This window comes from Chelonoidis abingdonii, chromosome 7, assembly GCF_003597395.2.
Source record: "Chelonoidis abingdonii isolate Lonesome George chromosome 7, CheloAbing_2.0, whole genome shotgun sequence".
In the NCBI taxonomy this organism is placed as follows: Eukaryota; Metazoa; Chordata; order Testudines; family Testudinidae; genus Chelonoidis; species Chelonoidis abingdonii.
Genome location: NC_133775.1, coordinates 29,804,143 through 29,823,859, shown reverse-complemented (window position 1 = coordinate 29,823,859; position 19,717 = coordinate 29,804,143). Strand labels below are relative to the sequence as shown.

General features: G+C 42.2%; 1 protein-coding gene across 1 annotated transcript in view; it reads left to right on the top strand.

Moving 5' to 3' along the window:
* The first annotated feature begins 11,963 nt into the window (after nucleotides 1-11,963).
* LOC116835765 (uricase-like) overlaps nucleotides 11,964-19,717 on the top strand; it is a 44,674-nt gene continuing 36,920 nt past the window's right edge. The window contains exon 1 of the mRNA XM_032798900.2: nucleotides 11,964-12,020. Within this exon, the coding sequence (XP_032654791.1) occupies nucleotides 11,991-12,020 (30 nt within the window). The 5' untranslated portion in view covers nucleotides 11,964-11,990. The remainder of the gene's footprint in view (nucleotides 12,021-19,717) is intronic.

Below are 19,717 nucleotides of genomic sequence, written 5' to 3'. Positions count from 1 at the left end.
AGTTAAGGTTACGTTGCATGGTCCATGGCGTATAGTAGTTGTTGCAATGGTAAAATGTGTGCCTGCGAGAGGAAGAACTACATACTATGAACTGGCTTTACTTTCCATTTGTGGATTTGTGTTAAGTACATTATACAGAGCTGTTTGGAAAAATCCCAACAAAACATTTTTTTTTGTCAGATTTGCCAATTTGTTGAAGTCAAAATGGTTCATGGAGATGGTTTGATTTCAGCGATATTTGAGTGGAATCCTGGCAGGGTTCTGGTCTGTTTTTGGGGCAGCCCACTTGCAGGACTGCCTTGGAGTCAGAGCTACCAGGGCTTCCAGAGTTTAAAGCTCCAGGGTGGGTGGGCAGGTGGGCTGGCTGGCTGGCTGGCGAGCAGACTGTCTTAAAGTTGGGAATCCCTGGCCTTCCAGGGTCTGTGGCACTGGGGCAGTTCACAGAGAAAATGTCTTGGAATTGGAGCTCTATTCCCCATCATGGAGAATTTTGAAAGATTTGGTTTTCATTCTGAATTGGATAGAAATTACATTTCAAAATATAGTAATCCTCTGCAAAGCAGAATTATCTTTCTGTGCACAGCTCTAATGTTATGTGTGTAGCAACTTTAACATGCTTACAGCCAAGTTTTTGTGTATTAATCTGATGAGGTTTTTTAATGCTTAAGAGTAGGTGCGGGTTCTTGGCCAAGAGGCAGCTGGGAGGGGCAGACCTGTGCAGAAGTTGGAAGTGAAGTAGTTTATGGGGAAGATTTTATCTATCAGTAACTGTACATGCATACTTATGTGTCAGCAGCTGCACGTAAGTCAGCAGCTGCACTTATATACCTTTTCCATTGTAAAATAAAATTTGAAAGAAAAGCATAGTTTTCATAATGGGAAAAAAATGTGTATTGCAAACTGGCTTTGGAACAGGGGCTAGAAATTTGGCCTGGGAGGTGGAAAGGAGGATGTTGACCTGATGTTAGGAATATAACTTTTGCTATTTCTGTGAAAATTTGGGCTAGTTATAGGATTAAAAAAAAATCACAGTTCACATGTGCTGAGTTAAAGTTTGGTAACTAAAATTTACAAAGATTCCATCTGTACCGAGCATGCTCCATCCCCTCACAGTTCCTATGTGTTAACCAGATGGTGCATACACCATCCCTATAGAACAACCAAGCATGCTTGCTTCTGGGGCAACAGGTGCTGAGCAGGACTTTCCCTGCAATTACATAAGAATGGCCATACTGGGTCAGACCAAAGGTCCATGTAACTCAATATCCTGTCTTACGACATTGGCCACTGCTGGGTGCCCGAGAGGAAATGAACAAGTAATCATCAAGTGATCCGTTCCCTGTCACTCATTCACAGGTTCTGGTAAACAGAGGCTAGGGCCATCATCCCTGCCCACCCTGGCTCATAGCCTTTGATGGACCTATCCTCCATGAATTTATCTAGTTCTTTTTTGAACCCTATTATAGTCTTGCCCTTCACTACATCCTCTGGCAAAGACTTCCATAGGTTAACTGTGCATTGTGTGAAGAAATACTTCCTTTTGTTTTAAATCAGCTACCTACTTATTTCATTTGGCAACCCCTAGTTTTTGTATTATGAGAAGGAGTAAATAACACTTCCTTATTTACTTTCTCCACACCTGTCATGATTTTATAGGCCTCAGTCATATCCCCCCTTAGTTGTCTTCCAAGCTGAAAAGTCCTAATTTTATTAATCTCTCCTCATACGGAAGTCCTTCCATGCACCTAATCATTTTTGTTGCCCTTTTCTGAACCTTTTCGAATTCCAGTATATCTTTTTTGAGGTGTGGCGACCACATCTGCATGCAGTATTCAAGGTGTGGGTGTACCACGGATTTATATAGAGGCAATACGATATTTTCTGCCTTATTATCTATCCCTTTCTTAATGATTCCCAACATTCTGGTCACTTTTTTGACTGCTGCTGCACATTGAGTGGATGTTTTCAGAGAAGTATCCACAATGACTCCAAGATCACTTTCTTGAGTGGTAACAGCTAATTTAGACCCCATCATTTTATATGTATAGTTAAGATTTTGTTTTCCAATGTGCATTACTTTGCATTTATCAACACTGAATTTCATCTGCCAGTTTGTTGCCCAGTCACCCAGTTTTGAGGATCCTTTTGAAACTCTTCGCAGTTTGCCTGGGACTTAACTATCTTGAGTAGTTTTGTATCATCTGCAAATGTTGCCACCTCACTGTTTACCCCTTTTTCCAGATCATTTATAATATGTTGAGTAGGACTGGTCCCACTACAGACCCCTGGGGGAGACCACTATTTACCTCTCTCCATTCTGAAAACTGATCATTTATTCCTATCCTTTGTTTCCTATTTTTTAAACAGTTACCAGTCCATGAGGGGACCTACCCTCTTATCCCATGATAGCTTACTTTGCTTAAGAGCCTTTGGTGGGGGATCTTGTCAAAGGCTTTCTCAAAATCTAAGTACACTATATCCACTGGATCCTCTTAGTCCACATGCTTATTGAACCAATCAAAGAATTCTAGCAGATTGGTGAGGCATGATTTCCCTTTACAAAAACCATGTTGACTCTTCCCTAACAAATTATGTTCATATAGGTGTCTGACAAAATTGTTCTTGACAATAGTTTTAACCAGTTTGCCCAGTACTGATGTCAGGCTTACTGGCCTGTAATTGCCAGGATCACCTCTGGAGCCCTTTTTAAAAATTGGTGTCACATTAGCTATCCTCTAGTCATTTAGTACAGAAGCTGATTTAAATGATAGGTTACATACCACAGTTAGTAGTTCTGGAATTTCATATTTGAGTTCCTTCAGAACTCTTGGGTGAATACCATCTGGTCCTGGTGACTTATTACTGTTTAATTTATCAATTTGTTCCAAAACCTCCTCTAATGACACCTCAATCTGAGACACCTCATTCTAAAAAGAATGGCTTGGGTTTGGGAATCTCCCTTACATTCTTAGCCATGAAGGCCAATGGAGAGAATTCATTTAGTATCTCCATAATGGCCTTATTGTCCTTGAGTGCTCCTTTAGTATCCCAATCGTCCAGTGGCCTCACTGGTTGTTTAGCAGGCTTCCTGCTTCTGATGTACTTAAAATTTTTTCTGTATTACTTTTTGAGACTTTGACCAGCTGTTCTTCAAATTATATTTTACACCACTTCATTTGCCAGAGTTTATGCTTTTTTCTATTTTCCTCACTAGGATTTAACTTCTACTTTTTAAAGTGCTCCTCAGAGATGCCAGAAGTTGCTGTGGCACCAGACATAGGAACCAAGAGCAGGGAAATTCTCTCTCCTGTGCTCTCAATACTCCTGCTGGTGGTGCCCAGCCATCATAGAAAAGGAGCCTGGCAGCCTGACTAAAATGCAGAAGGGGGAGCAACTGGAGGAGGGGGGAGTGGGATTGGAGCCTGAGAGGGGGTTAGAAGCAGGGGGCAGGAGCAGATGGGGGCCAAAGACCAGGGGCATGGAACAAGGAGGGAGAGAGAGGCAGGAGTCAGAGAAGGATAGGAGCAGTGGGTACTAGGTGGGAACCAGGGAGGGGATGGGGCAGTAGCTGTAGAGGTGGTGGGAGTAGGAGTACAAAGGGATAGAGAGGAACTAGAGCAACAAGTAGAGAAGGATCTGTAACTACTAGAACACACTCCCCTCCAGAACCCATTATCCCACAGCTTCAACATCCTTTTGCTGTCTAGCAAATAGGTGTGAAACAGACTCACCATGTCTGTGTCTCCATCCTTTTAGTGGCAGGTCTGCACAGAAGATAACAGCCTTCTCCACTGCTAGTAGGAGGGCTGTGCTGTGGATCTAAAGATTCCTACCCTACTACTGAACCGTGGCAGCAGGGAGGAAGGGAGAATAAGGTGATGACATTTGTGGGTTTTTTTCAATATTTTAAATGGTTTATAACCATAGGAAATTGCATACAAAAAAGTACATTGAAGGAAGGTTAAGATTTCAAAATCAAGCACACAGAAGTTAGGAAATGCCAGAATTAAGGTTGTCTGTGTAAGCCAGCCCCATTGTGCATATGTGTTATGACACAGTCTTCAATTACATGATAACATACTATTTTTTTCCAATAGAACTCTGCCTCTTTCAGTGCCCAGGATGGAGATGCTCTCAGGGGAAGTTTAGGGTTGGGTAGTGAGGGAGGCTGTTGTCTGTAGAATCCCTGCCTTGTTTTGTTGCAGTAGTTGGAAGGTATGCAATGAATGAGAAAGCAAAAGAATATTCTCCGGTTTTAGACTGTTGAATGCCACCCTGGAGAGCTGAATTCTATCCCTTTTTCTGCAAAATGGTTCCTGTGTGATGCCAGACAAGACTCATATACCAACATTTTCACAGTTGGCCACAGTGTGCTCCCCATTTCTGGGTGCTCAACTTGAGACACCAGGGATTTGATTAACAGAGGTTCTGAGCACGCTTGTAACTGCAATTGATGTCAGTGGGAGCTCTTCTCGGAACCTACAAAGTACTAGATAATACTAAATACTCTGAAAAATCAGGACCTAGGGTTCTCAAATTGGCACCCAGAATTAGTTGACATTTGATGTCAGTCTCTGTGCCTCAGTTCCTGGGGTTTCAAATGAGGATAATGCCATCTCACGTCACAGAGTGTTGTGAAGATAAATTCATTAATGTTAGTAAGGGACTGAGATGCTACAATGAGAGCACTATTGAAAAGCCAATTAAGAAATTAAGTTCCATAATCAGTGTAGGGTTTGGATGGTGTGCAGTAAATAATGCACAGGGCCACACTCTGAATGATGAGGACAAAAAGAAACATTGAATAGCTACCCATTCAGTGTTCACTGTCCATCCTGTACATTGAATGAGACAGGGGCCCTGTGGAAAAAATTGTAGGTAATTATGGAACTAAAGATTGTTTCATAATGCATACACCAAAAGAGGCCAAATTAAGGTGGCATGAGCCCTTCATTTTGGCATTTCCTAACTTTTGAGTTCTTGACCTTGCAACTTTAATATCTTTGGATGTAATTTTTTGTGTGTGATATGTTTCTATATATTGTAGGCATATTAGTATGCTATTCAATTTCAAGTAGGATGACCAGATATCCCGATTTTATAGGGGCAGTCCTGATTTTTGGGTCTTTTTCTTATATAGAGTCCTATTACCCCCCACCCCCTCTCCCGATTTTTACACTTGCTGTTTGGTCACCCTGTCAAGCCACCTTGGAACATGGTAATGAAGGAGTTCTCTCTTGCTGAAAGAAATCCAAGTACTTTGAGCATAATCTAATATAAACACGTACACCTTCCAGTACAAGAGTTGACTGTTATAGAGGAAGAAATAGAGAAACGTGGTCCAGGTAAGATAGAGTAATCTTGGTCAAGTAACAAATGTAGTGGAAATAGATGGGAGCTGTGTAAAGGACTCGTGTGGTTCAGGTACCAGTTATTAGTTTGACAGACTCTTGGGGATTTGCAGTATGTGAAGTGATACTATGCACTTGGAAAGCTCAAAACTTTACCAGCAATGGAACAAGTAATACAAATGTTAAGTTTCGTTGCTGAACAAAGCCATGAGATTGCAGGAGGTCAGAACCTGCCTAATGGACATATTCTTCTCTGATGGAATATCATTCTTCTGTCCATAGAGGTACACCAGTGTCATCATTGACTCCTTGTGGGGTCTCTGGTGTGCCGTGCTACACCATTTCCTGGTAGTGCTCCAGGTGTAGTATTCCTAGGCAAGTGCTGTAGATGTTTCAGCTGCCAAAGCTCTGTGGGCCTTAGCAGCTGGTGGGTCCCAATATGCACTCCACCAATTGCTTACACCACCATGCTCTAGACTCTAGGGGCATCATTTCAAAAAACATTCAGGAGGAGAAGGGGACAAAGTTGTGTCAGTATACAGAACATTATATTATATCCTGTAACATCTGGGGGAGGAAAAAAGCAGAAGATATAATGGAGCACATCAACCTATGAAAAGTCTGGGGGAGGGACACAACTGCCCCCCATACTCTATAGCAAATAATGCCCCTGCCAGACACCCTGCCTCTGTGACCCTATTCCTCACCAACTGCTACAGAATCTTTTTCTTCCTTATGACCTATCACTCTGCAGCTAAGAGCAAGCATAGCAGCAGCTGATTCACCCTCAGCACATCCATCACACTGCCTTTTGCTGACCTTTTACTAATCAGAAGACCGATCATACTAAAGAAGAATCCATGTGTGTCAATCTGACCTCATCATACTAGGAAACCTCCAGCTAGGCTTCTTGTAGAAGAAAAAAATAGTATATGATTTTATTTTTTTTGGTTCATTTTACTGTTTTTCTTCGGGTAGTGAAATTAGTATTTATGAGTATGGAGAGGAAGTGTCTGTATGTGACACATGCAAAGCATAGTCCTAATTTTATTTTATTTTTTAAAAAGGGAGCATCTAACTTTGGCTGTCTCAGTTTTCAAGCCCAGTTTAAGACATCTTGGCACTTGATTTTCAGAGGTGTTGAGCAGATGCAGTTCACATTGATTTCAACTAGTGTTGTGAGCACATGAGGTAGGCACACAAATTCACAGACCACTTTTGAAAAACTTGGCCTTAATTTGGAAAACTCAATCCTGAGAAGTTGAGGAAGCCAAGGTTTGCCCTTAGGATCTCTGATTTGCCATTATCAGTTTGTTCTGATGATGTAATGCTTGTCACATAAAAGCCTTGCTAAAGAGTTCTGTGAAAACTGGTCTCTCAAGCTTAGAAAATCTGTGTTCAAAAAGCAGTAGTCATTATCCTAATTGGATGCTAGATGCCTAATTATTACTTCAAACACATGAACAGAACAGCATCAGCAGGTTTCATTTTTTTAAAATCTTTTCAGTAGGTGTTTCTAGCCACACCTCCTTCCTCTTACAAGAAATGTTTTTCTTCTCATGACTATATAGCCAAATACATGGTAGTTTATGCAATACATTTTGTATGTTTTTTTTTGAAGAGCTTAGCCTAGTCCACAACTTTTACCTAAATGTGAATCTATCTTGCATTTAACATGCTGGCATCTTTAAATTAGTTTCATTATACATACTCTACGCTGGATTTACTTCAGATGCTGTTAGAACCAAACCTCTTTACATTTCTTTTTTTAGTGCCAAATCCTAGGCCCTTGTTACATGGGAACTCCACACTGGTTTGACTAATCTAGTGTAAATAATGTGCCCAACACCATGGTGTCTGAGAATGTCATCTGTTTCTGCAAAGTGTTGAGCAGTCTGATCGTGATCCAGGAAAGCATTTAAGCATGTGTTTAATTTCAAGCATGTGAGCAGTTCCATTGGAGCAGCTAGTTATCATGAAAATAGTGCAAAAGATCAGTTATGTGCTCCTGATATTTTACAAAGAGTCTCCCACAAATGTTCCCCTCAATTTTCTATAAAAAGCCTCATACCCAAGGCTCCATGTGCTTGCAGAGAAGGGGTGAAAGACTGTGGAATATATTAATTTGCTTTCCGTCTTACATAAAACACATTCTGCCATAAACATGAACAAGAATGGGGGCAACACCAGGGCAAATAAACTTAAATTAAATCCAACTTTGTTGGAAATAGTTAGACATTTATGGAAAAAATATACAAAGTATATTGGTAGCTTAGCACAATGTTCAACAGGCACATTTTAAAATGCATTGCTGGGATAAAGTGGATATTTCCAAAAACAGAAACTGTCACACACAAAGGGGAAACCCCAAATGACCTAACTTTACAGGCAACTTGAGAAAATAATAATCCTTGATGGATAGTTAATCATAAAAGCCTATCCACCTCCAAGCATAAAACCTTATTTAAACCACAGAGCAGAAATTGCTGCACATTTTGGGATTCTGTATAAAGGACATTGGGTAATGATATCCAAAAACACAAGGTCAAAAATGCTAAGCATGATTCACAGTGCCTATCTGGACACTGAAAAATATAAGACAAGAGCCCAAAATGTCCTGTTGTGGCCAGATGTGAATGCTGCCACTGAAGGGGAGGTATCCAGGTGTGAAATCTGAAATAGATGAAGGAAACAAAATAACCACTAAAACGACATGGAATTCTTGATTGCTCTTGTTTCAGTTTGGCACACATCTATTTAAATTTAAGAGATGGCCTCTTACTAGTGAATTACTATGGGGATTTTTTGAAATTGAATGATTGCACAATGCATTATGTCACAATGCCAATAAACATAAATTACAGTTTCCTCACCATGGGATTCAAGAAAAGTTAACAACAGACAATGGCCCACAATTTAGAAGGATCATTTGGGCAGTTCTCTTTCACAGATCAGTTTAAGCACACCATGTCATATCCATGCTATGCACACTAAAATTAATCAGCAGAAAATTCAGTACATGCAGAAAAGAGCTTGATTATTTAAGAGAAAGAAAGAAAAGCAGGAGCAGGAACATTGATTTCCAGGGATCAAGCCATATTCTTCACTCAACACAACTCACAGTGCTTAACTGGAATCAGCATTCAAAGACTGATGTTCAGTACAAAAATCTCAGTGCCAGCATCTAACCAGCATTTGAGCCAAAGACAACTCATTCTGGCTATGTCTACACTACTGCAGTAAATCGACCTATGCTACGCAACTCCAGCTATGTGAATAATGTAGCTGGAATCGTCGTATCTTAAGTCGAGTTATCACGGGGGGTCAATGGGAGAAACTTTCCTGTTGACTTACCTTACTCTTCTCGTAGGGGGTAGAGTACAGGGGTTGACTGGAGAGTGATCTGCTGTCGATTTGGTGGGTCTTCACTAGATCTAGTAAGTCGATAGGCGAGGGATCGATCTCAGAGCATCGATCTCGGCTGTAGCGTAGATGTAGCCTCTGAAGTACTTGTAAAAGAGCTGCATGCCAATGAACTAGAACAGAAGTACATAGTTACCTCCATTCCAAGTCAGACGGAATGTTAGATTCCAAACAAAAGTGACTGGGAGCTTGCTAAGGTAACTGCTAACCACCCACACCAAAGTTAGGCATCATAACCACCCACAGGGTCAATCCTACAGTAGGAACAGAAGACACCTGAGACAAAACCAAGGAGAACACTGGCTTTCTGTTTCTTGAGGGCATCTAGGATGCTATCGGCAGTGCTAGGAAACACCTGTCCACCTTCACTGAGAACGAGCCCCATCAAGTATATCAGACACAGACTCCAGGTGGTGAATCTATCTAAGCAACTGATGAGGCCATTGCAGAAGGAACTGTTTGGAGAACAAGAAATGGCTTTGTGATCAAAAACCCACTGAGGTTTAACGATGGTAGTTACTGACCCATGTCCAATGCTCAGATGAAGGTTCTATAAATCTCTACTTGTTTGTATTTTATGAATTATCTATATTAGTTTGTGGCTGTTATTTTTAGTAGACACTATAATATTATTTGCATTTGTTATTTCAAAAACACAGCATATATAACAGGAACCACTGGAGGAAGTGAATACTGAACCCTGCCATGTGACAGTGGTACCAACCTTATGTAATTATGACCCATTTTGAGACTGTGTCCAGGAAATAAAGAACAGTCCCTTATCAGCATTCCTGAATATCACACCTTTATTGCATTAACATTGTAATTTGTTTCACTGACAATCATTTTTGGCAAACTATCCAGCTAATCATTCAAACCCAAATTGCTTCACACAGTTTTCAAAATCCTCAGCTGTTCCCTATCCAGCAGCCCACATTTCCTTCTTCCTCTCTTCAGCTCCTCGTATGAATAGGGTGACCAGATGTCTCGATTTTATAGGGAGAGTTCCGATTTTTGGGTCTTTTTCTTATATAGGCGCCTATTACTCCCCGTCCTGATTTTTCACACTTGCTGTCTGGTCACCCTAAGTTTGAAGTTATGTATACTCCATACAAATGTTACCTTGAACATTGCCAAGTATTGTTGCTGGCTATCTTGTTTCAGTTAAATACTTTTTCTGTACTTTGATCCTGAAAACTCCATGGAGTGGATTAATAGTACAGCACCATATGATACGTGTACCATTGGAAGGGGGGCAAATGAGGTGCATTATTTGGCAGGACATTTTAAAAAAATACCAGCCATTGAGTGGAGTCAAGCTCATTCTAAGAAAATAGAACTAGCTCTTCAGAAGTATTTTATGAGCAAGAGACACAAATCTCTCTAGAAAAGCTTTAGTAGTATCCAGGGAAGAGAGAACTCCTTAAAGGGCCTGGAAATCGTCCCAGTCCTCACACAATTTGGTGGCAGAATTTTAACAACGGCCTTCTGGGTGCCCCAAAGAGTCCTCTCCTGTACTGCACTGACAGAAGAGGTCACGCAGTAAAGCCCAATAGAAGGGGGAGCTCAACAGTTCTACTGGCTGTAAGTGGTTGTGGGTGTTGCCATCATGCGGTGATGACATTGTATCATCTTGCATGACATAGGGAAGAGAATGAAACAAGAGGGAGCCCAGGATGCGGTGGAGGGGGGACTCTAAATTTGCTTTTAGCAGAGGAGGGGGAGCCGGGCTCCTCCACATTTCTCCTTGCTGTCCATGCCTGCTGCATGATGGGACCAACAGAGATGCTCAGGAAGGTGGGGAGATCTTTCAAATGAGCTCCTTGCTGTTGAATTTTTCCCAAGGAGCCCTCCACAGATCTTCATTCCCATTTATCCTTGCACAGCTCCTGGGAACAAGGCCTGCAGAAGAACTGGGCAAGAAGAAAAGTGGATGAGGATGCTTCCCAAAAAGGGGAGAAGTGCCAGTGGGGAACATTGGATGGAAGTGTTGGGGGAATGTGTCCTCATCCCCAGGCACTGGGGAAGAACAGGAGACACTGTGCCTCAATCCATGCTGCTTCTCTCCCAGCTTTTCTGAACAGTGAGAGAAAAAGGATGGTTTAGTGCTGAGGGTACTAGCCTAGGACTTGGGGGAAACAAGGGGTCAAGTCCCTGCTCTGCCACAGATTTCCTGTGTGACCTGCTGCTGTGTGGCTCCATTCCCCATCTGCAAAATAGGGTTCATAATTCGTTTCTTCCTTCCTCCCTGGGGTATTGTGAGGGTAAATACAATTAATGTTTGTGAGATGCTCAGGTACTATGGTAATGGGGGCAGATAAGGACCTAAGATAGATAGTCATCCAGTACTGATCTCTGGGACATGCACCTCTCTGAATTTCATCATGGCTAAGCATCAGAGTAACCTGCCCCTCTCCAGAGCCTAAGAAACCGCACATGCATAGGGCCTCTCTGATGTCATTCCTAGCAGCCAGCATGGCGGAGTTATAGACTGCTCCCAAGGGTTGAGGTCTGGCAGCCACACAAAGTATGTCTAGCTTGTGTAGAGAGAGCTTGAGTCCTGGAGCAGTGAAGCCATTTTAGTGTGGGCTGCAAATCCTACGTGAAACCCTAGGTAAATGCTGGAGTAGCCCATGTTGCTGCAGCTTCACTACTCTGGGACCTGAGCTAGCTAGCTAGATTTAAACTAGCTTAGGTACGTCTACTCCCACTGACGTAGAGACCCTGTTACTGCAATTTAGATGTACCCATAGACAACCCAGGGTTGATGCTGAGTAGCCGTCCCCCACTGCAGGATTACACTAGCTTTTAGTGGAGCCAAATATCTTTCATGTCTTAGCTTGTGCCATAGACCACGACAGAGTTATGATTTCATCCTTGGAATGTTTTTAGTGATTGTTTTGTCTTTGAAGTGCTGCTTCCACTTAAATGGAACTCCCATTGACTTCAGTGGGCTCAAGATCAGGATCAGTCCCCTTGTCTCTGTATTAGCTGTAGCTTTCTTTTTTGCCATAGATATTTTCCTTCATTAAAGTTTCTGCCCAGGGCAGAAAAAAAAAATGCCATGCTGCTAAATAAATTGTGAAATATTTGCATTTGTGAGGCCAACCCTTCGATCATTGCTCCTCCTCTGATATTAAGATGATACCTTTTATAGAGCAGCAGCAGCAGCAGCAGCAATTACTCATTTCAGTGATCCAGGACTCGGAGGTAACAATGCAGCGGCCAGCAGCGTGTCACCTGCCAGTAAGTTTTAACAAGAGATACTAATGTTCTTTTAATGCAGTGAGAAGCAGTGATGTTAAATGTTAAGGTATATTTTTGTGCTCACTTATTTATTTTGAAGCAGTCAAATCAGTTTAGCACAGAGTTCACTGGCAACTAAACGTGACCTGTTTAGCATCTAAAACTGAGTAGAAAAGAATGTGTCAAGTGGGAGATAAGATGAAATAAAGTAAAACTTCTAAACAGAGGCATTTATAACCGGACTTTGATTTTTATCTGTAACCTAAAAAGCTATCAGTTGTAAACAAAGGCATTTACTAACAACAACCAAATGAAAGAATGTGAAGAACCCAACTTGCTTGTTATTTATGCTCTTTATTTAATTTGTGCATTTCTCACAGCTTGGGCAGCGAAAATGAATGAATGACTTTATTTTTCAGGTTCTCTGCTCTAATGTTTGGGTTGCAAATGTTGCAGGGAAAATTTTATTAGTTTAAAAACAACTGTTGTCATTGGAATTTTTTTTAAAAAACTGATCTGTTGGTTTAAAACTTCTTTTTATAAGATTTAACTTTGGGTCAAATCTAAATTCACTCTAATGAATTGGTCTGTATCACTGTTTAAGTCATGGACATTTCCTTCTTATTTTTAGTATATTCAATAATCTTTTAATTTTACTTTTCACCGGTGCTTGTAGATATAGAAAGGGTTTGGAGGCTAGACAGTTTTGTCTCTACCTCACTTCACTTTTTCTTCACTGCTTAAGTATAGTTTCCTCCCCCCTCAGATTAGTTTTCTCTGATCTTACATTCTTTTCAGGTGTTAATTCAGTATTTATTTCTTTGTGTGAAATCTCTTCTCTCTTTTCTCAAGACATTCAAGTGGAGATGTCTGATTTCTGTCCCTGAATCTGCTACTAATCAGGACAAGTCACTTCAGTTTATGTTTTTCATTGTAGTCTCTCTCTGCCTGAGTTTTTCCATCATTAAAATGGGGTGAATGATGCTTAACCGCCTTTGTAAAGTGCAGTGAGTTATAGGGAAAGAAGGTGCGATAAACAGGAAGCACTAATTATTTCTCTTTTTCTTGGTTCTTTGCTATCCTGCCCCATGGCCTCTAACCTCTCCATTCCTCTCCACCTCAGGGTTTGTCTGTACATTGCCTCCATTTTCCTTTTCCCCAGGTCCTCTGTTCCACCCCTCTGAGTCTGCTCTCCCTAGCCCCTAGAATACTTTCTCTCCCTGGGTCCAGTTCCCCTCACTCCTTCCTTGGATTCTCTGTTCCTTTTCTCCCACCCTTAAGGGAGGCCTCCCCTTCCTATCTTGTTCTCTTCCCCCACGTCTTGGGTTTTCTATTCCCATATTGTCCTTCTATCCTCCATTTCTCTCTAACCATCATTCCCCACCTCCACTGCTATTAGCCCTTCACCTCTCATGCCTCACTCCCTTTCTCTTGTTTCTCTCTCTCCATCAGTTGTCTTCTCCTCTCCTGCCTTGGGTTCTTTGTTTCCCTGACTTGCTCCTTCCTCCTCCAACTGCTATCTTTAAAAGCCAGAGAGGAAAGCAATGAGAAGAAAATCCTTCCTGATTCACGGCAGCTAAGTCAGAACCAAGGATGAGAATGACCTGCCTAGCCAGACTTTCAGAGGTTGGGGAGCAAATAATATTGCAGCACCAATGGAAAAGATTACATTCTCCATTAAATTTGGTGTGGTTTTATAGAACCCTATTACATTTCTATAGAATCATGCTGGCTTCATCTCTCTTATATTCTATAGGATTGTTCTATAAGGGGGATGTTCTTAAGCTGCTGCTCTCTGAGTTTTAGAGCACATCATAGGCAGTTCACAGAGTATTCAACACCTCTCAGTCTCCAAAGTCCAAATCTCTGGGACACATTGTAGGACAATGACCCAAAGTGAGAGATGGGAAAAAATCAAAGGAACACAAGAATCTCTAAATATTAAAGGACTTTTTAAAAACATAAATAATGTTGTCTATTGTCCCAGTGTCACGAGTCAACTTTTCTGATGTCACCAAATTTCAGAAAGCAAGTTATCACAGGATCAGTTTGGGATGGAGGCCAATCTGGGTTTTAAGAGAGGGATGTCCCTTCTAATGACTTGCGCCACGTTCTAGTCAAATTTCAGTATTGTAGAAGTTCTCCTGCACAACTAAATACAACATACTCTCCTCTGTCACATCTCTGTTCACTTCTCCAATTCACAGCAGGTAGGAATATGAATTATTGTTGAACCTATCACACACAAATTTTGCAGTGGATTGCAGTGAAGACAATATTCTGCTCTTATAAAGCTGCACTATTTGAACATTGTTCCAGCAGTGCAAAATGGTCAGTTGTATTGGAGCATGTTTCTTGCTTCTCCTCATCTTTCAAGAGTCTGACAATTGTCCCCAAAGATCTCACATGCAAATCTCAGATCAGCAAAATTATAAAAAAACAATGAAATAATATTAAAATCAACAGGAGTCACTGAAATCACTTACAATGTACATTACTTTTGTCAATAAGCTGGATATTTTTTACTATTTCACTTTTTAAAAATAATTAACATCAAATATACCTTATACAATATACCTCATGTATTTAAATCTAAGTACAGAAGGATCTTTACTCTTAAGTAAATGGATTCAAAAGCCTATGGAAAAAATATATTCTGAACAATGTAACCTATTTAAAATAGAAAGGATATAAAATTTAGCTCATCAATAGATCCCACTTTTAAAACATCTTTGGTTGATCCCTGAACTGATTAGTAGTATGTTCTAAAACGTTCTGAGGACCAATTGCTGAGAATCCGGAAGGACTGGTCTCTTAATCCATTCTGACCTTGAAGATACAGATTACTTTGTTCAATATCTCAGTATAAAACCTAATGAATCTAATGTATAATCTGGGTATTTTTAAAGTACCTAATCACTGCGGTATCCAAGGCATGATGTTCCAGTCTAGGATCACAGTACGTTGGAGTAGAGAGCAGAGACCATTCAGATTTTGCCACACTTTTCCTTGTGTTTTTAGTTTTTTTCCCCCTTCTCTCATTGTCATTTTCTATCTGTAGCGATGGAGTCTGGTCTTTCTTTAGCCCTGCTGTTGTAGGAAGGATGTTGTGAAAAAGCATCATGCTGTGAACACAGTTAGCCTTGGGCTCATACTGATTTCTAGTGCTGGGGCATCTCACAGACTGTGGCAGACACCTGACAATGCTGTACCTCCAGCTCCAGCATATTTCACCATGGGCACAGATGGCTTCATGCCTTTTAATGCAATTAGGGGGCTGAGTAACCCAGGAAAGTATTTTTCTGAATACCTGAAAATAAAGGTATAATCATGTCCACATAGTAGTTCATATAAATTAATATATGGGTGTAGGTGTTTCTGGAGATAATTATGGAGCATAGCGATGTGTTGCCAATTTTTAAAGAAGGGGCTCCCACAAAGTTGTTCTTCCTCTCCTTCGCTAAACTTTGGGAGCTAGAGGTGTGTATGCATGGAGAGAATAGAAAGGCCAAAGAATTTAGTCATTTGTTTCTTCAAAAATAACCCTCTCTTCCTGTAACCACAGCCAAGCTGAAAGGAATCACTAGTTAGTAGTAGAGTAGGATGAGAAGAAGGTATGTACTATAAGTTGACTTTACATTTCCTTGCTGTTGTGAGTTTGTGTCAGGCATGTTGGGGCTGATCCTCAGCAGGTGTAAATTGTCATAGCACAGTTTACCCCAACTAAGCATCTACCTTCTTGGGTCTGATTTTTACATCTTCTACTCCCTTAGCAAGCAGCTTTAGTTTGTTTTAATGTTCCCATTTTGTCTGAATGGGACAGTGCCCTCCCTGCCAGAATAGCCACGGGGATGTCTCCTGCAGACACACCAGAAAAAGGATTAGGCAACCAGCTCTCCCCACTCTCCGGGCTATGGGTCTGAGGCATCAGGCTTCTTAGAGCAGCAGCCTCATTTCAACTGGATCCCCTCAGGGGCATCACAGAAAAGATCCTACTGGGTTTCTTCTCCAGCAGCAGAACCTTCACTCCAGGGGAGAGGATGAGGTGGACAGCAGAGGGAGAATAAAACTGGGATATTCTTTTTAATCACCAGAACAGCGGATATAGTTGCATTGGGTGTTTAACTTCTTGACAAGAGTGGCAGATTTAAAAAGAAAAATGTACACACATATTTTAAAGTGTAGGTATTTCAAATCTAGATGACTGACTATAACATGTACTAGCTTTCTGAATCAATGAAGTACAATATAAGTTTCTCTCAGGTTGCCTGAGCTCCCATCCTTTTAAAAGATCCATAGAGTTTCTTATTGATCATAGTACTCTTATGGGAAATGAAGAGACTGGAATATCTTTTCTTTCTTTATGCTTGCCGTAGTATGTTGACAGTAGATACCTTTCATTTGTCATGAAAATACAATGAAAGCAAAAACTAATAAAAGCTGCTTCAAATCAAAGAGAACCAGACTTGCAGTTGCACCTGTTTCTATACCCGCAAAATGTGTGATACATAAACCAGGCATATATACGATCATATTGCTATAACACTTATCCTTCCTGACCCCGTTGTCTCCCTACTGTTTATCATCGTTACTCATTGTGTCACATCTAAAATGTAGACTCTAAACTCCTTAGGGTAGGGGCTGTGTCTTATTTGTCTTCTGTGAAACATCTCTTACACTTTTGAGTGTTGTATAATAAGATAATTAAGAAAAAGAATTAAAATGTACCCTTTGAATGTCTGGTTGCGAAGAGTAACTTTTGGCCTGGAGGCCAGGATTATCAGGATTAAAGTGGTAGTTCGAGTCCTGGGATACTCCTGACTATTGAACACCATGACGCAGCATCTGACACAGGAGGTACAAGTTGTGCACCAAAGTGATCAATTTGGTAAAGCAGCTCCATCTGTGGACACCTAGGCAAATATGGTCCACTCCTGAAGTCGTTTTCCCCCAGGTTGTCACTAGATGTCAGGGGAGAGCACATTCAGGCCCTGCTCACATTCTCCTTACCGCTGAGAATTTGTCATCCTAGCCATTTGCACTCCATATTAGACCGGGTCCACTAGTTCTCCCCATAGGGTCTTAGGATGTCTACTATGGTTAAGCCGGTGAGCCAAGTGTATCAGTTCTTCACTAGCCACCCCAGGAACATCATAAGTTAGCCTGTTTACTGGCCTGATAACCCCATCATGCCTATTAAGAATGGGCATTGCTGGGGCAGGGTGGACTTATTCTCAGGCATAGGCCCATGCATCTCCTGTTCTAGTACTGGAGGCTCCAGAGCAGCAGGGGCACCTTTCACCTGTTTGTCCCCATTGTCCAACAACTAGCTGGGTTATCTGATTCCTGCCTTTCTTCAAGGAGGTCTGGAAGCACTGATTGGGCAGACTTCTTTCTCCAGGTTGGTCTCATTGGTGGCACAGATTTGCCAGCAACGGGTCTAAAGTTTCTGCCATGCAGTTTAGGAATGAAGAAGTAGAGCTCTCACTGAGTTCAGGAAATTGAGGCCAGAATGTAGTCTCCATTCTAGGATATACCATGGCAGTGTTCTCCTCCTCAGGCTAACTCTCAGATGTTTTGGGTAGTGGTGGATTAGCCCCAGTTGGCCCACTACCTGTGCTGGAAGATGGTCTTGGTCCAGCACCTTTTTACCACCCAGGTCCTATGCCAGGGGTTGGCAACCTTTCAGAAATAGTGTGATTTATTCATTCTAATTTAAGGTTTCGTGTGCCAGTAATACATTTTAATGTTTTTAGAAGGTCTCTTTCTATAAGTCTATAATATAGAACTAAACTATTGTTGTATGTAAAGTAAATGAGGTTTTAAAAATGTTTAAGAAGTTTCATTTAAAATTAAAATAAATGCAGAACCCCCTGACCAGTGGCCAGGACCTGGGCAGTGAGAGTGCCACTGAAAATCAGCTCTGGTGCTGCCTTTGGCACACGTGCCATAGGTTGTATACCCCTGTCCTGTGCCATGGCCCATTTTGTAGGGGAGTGCCTACTAACTATTCCACTGGTAGTAAAAGTTTCCATGTACTGTCTTTATTTGCATTGGCCCCAGCTCAGGTTTGATCTTGTAGACTGGAAGATCTCCCAGTTTTTTCACTCCCAGGTAAAGTAGTGCCTTCCATTTGTCAAGTAATTTGTGTTTGCCAGCAACTCCTAAATTTTGCAATAGAACTCTGCCTCCTGGCTGGAGCTCCTGCAACCCCCCAGCATCATACTGGTGCTTGTTACTGCCTGCGTTCTTGCACGCTGCAGCCATAGCTGAGTGATAAGCATCCCATTAACTTCTCTTAATTGGGAGACATACTGCTGGTGCGTCTCAGAGCTATCTCTATCCTTTGATATGCCAAAGCACAGGTCGATGGGTAATCTTGTTCTTGCCCAAACATCAGGAAATATGATGTAACTCCCATATCATTATTCTTTGTGGCAGTGTAGTCAGGGCGGGTGCAAGGATGTTTCGCACTCTAGGTGAAACTTCCACCTTGCGGCCCCCTCGAGCCCTGTGGCAGCTCTCTGCCTCCACTCCGCCCTGAGGCAGCTCTATGCACCCCCCACCCTGTGCCCTGCCCGCTGCAGCAGCTCCCCCCAGCCCAGGGAGCTGTGCAGCAGCTCCCTGTCCCAGCTCACCTCTGCTCCACCTCCTCCCCGAGCACGCCATCCCCACTCCACTTCTCCCACTTCCCAGGCTTGCGACGCCAATCAGCTGTTTGGTGCCGCAAGCCTGGGAGGAAGAGAAGCAGAGCCGAGTGGTGTGCTCAGGGGAGGAGGCGAAGCAGAGGTGAGCTGGGGCGGGGAATGGTTCCCCTGCGTGCCACTCACCCCCTTACTTGCTGCAGGCAGACCTTCCTGTGCCCCCCACCCCAAGCCCCTCCGCCTAAATGCTAATGAAGACCGGGGTGGCCAAAGATCCGGCTGCCACGGTCACCACCGAAGGACCCGAAAAGCTGCCCCCCAAATGCTAGAGCCCTAGGCAACCGCCTAGGTCTCCTAATGGGTTGCACTGGCCCTGAGTGTATGCATGCTCCAAAACTACAACATGCTGGCTCAAAGTTATTTTCTGCTCTGGACATAAAGTCCCAGCATATTTAACAGAGTTTGATTAAACTGCTCTGGCTGAGGGTCACCTTGTGGTGATTAGGGGTTGTCTTGGATTTTTTAATTCCTACCATCCTGAGCACCACCTTTAGAAGGTAACTAAAAATCCCATCCTAGGTTGGAATGAATCCAAGCTGGAAGTTCATACACTGAAAAATATTTCTCCCACAACACTCAAGCAACAGTAGTGGCTTCTGGTCACATGTTGGATATGCCTGCACATACCACTTAAAATGGTTAGTCACTAATAAAATGTTCCCAATATTCTCTCTGTCCACTTCTAAAGACAAAAAGTCAATGCATACCAGCTGGTTTGCTGCGGGTAATATTCTCCAGATACACAGCTCTAATGGATAGTTTTCCTTTGAACCCACCAAGCATGTCTTGCTTTTCTTGTGAACATCCAACGCCATCCAGGGGTGTCATGGTATAAAACCCCACTCTGAACCTTAGAGTCCAAAAGATGGGGTACCAGCATGAATCCCCCTAAGCTTAATTACCAGCCTAGATCTTGTAGTGCTGCCACCAACCAGGACTTGTAGTGCCTGGTACACTCTGGTCCCCCCAAAACCTTCCCTGGGGACCCCCAAG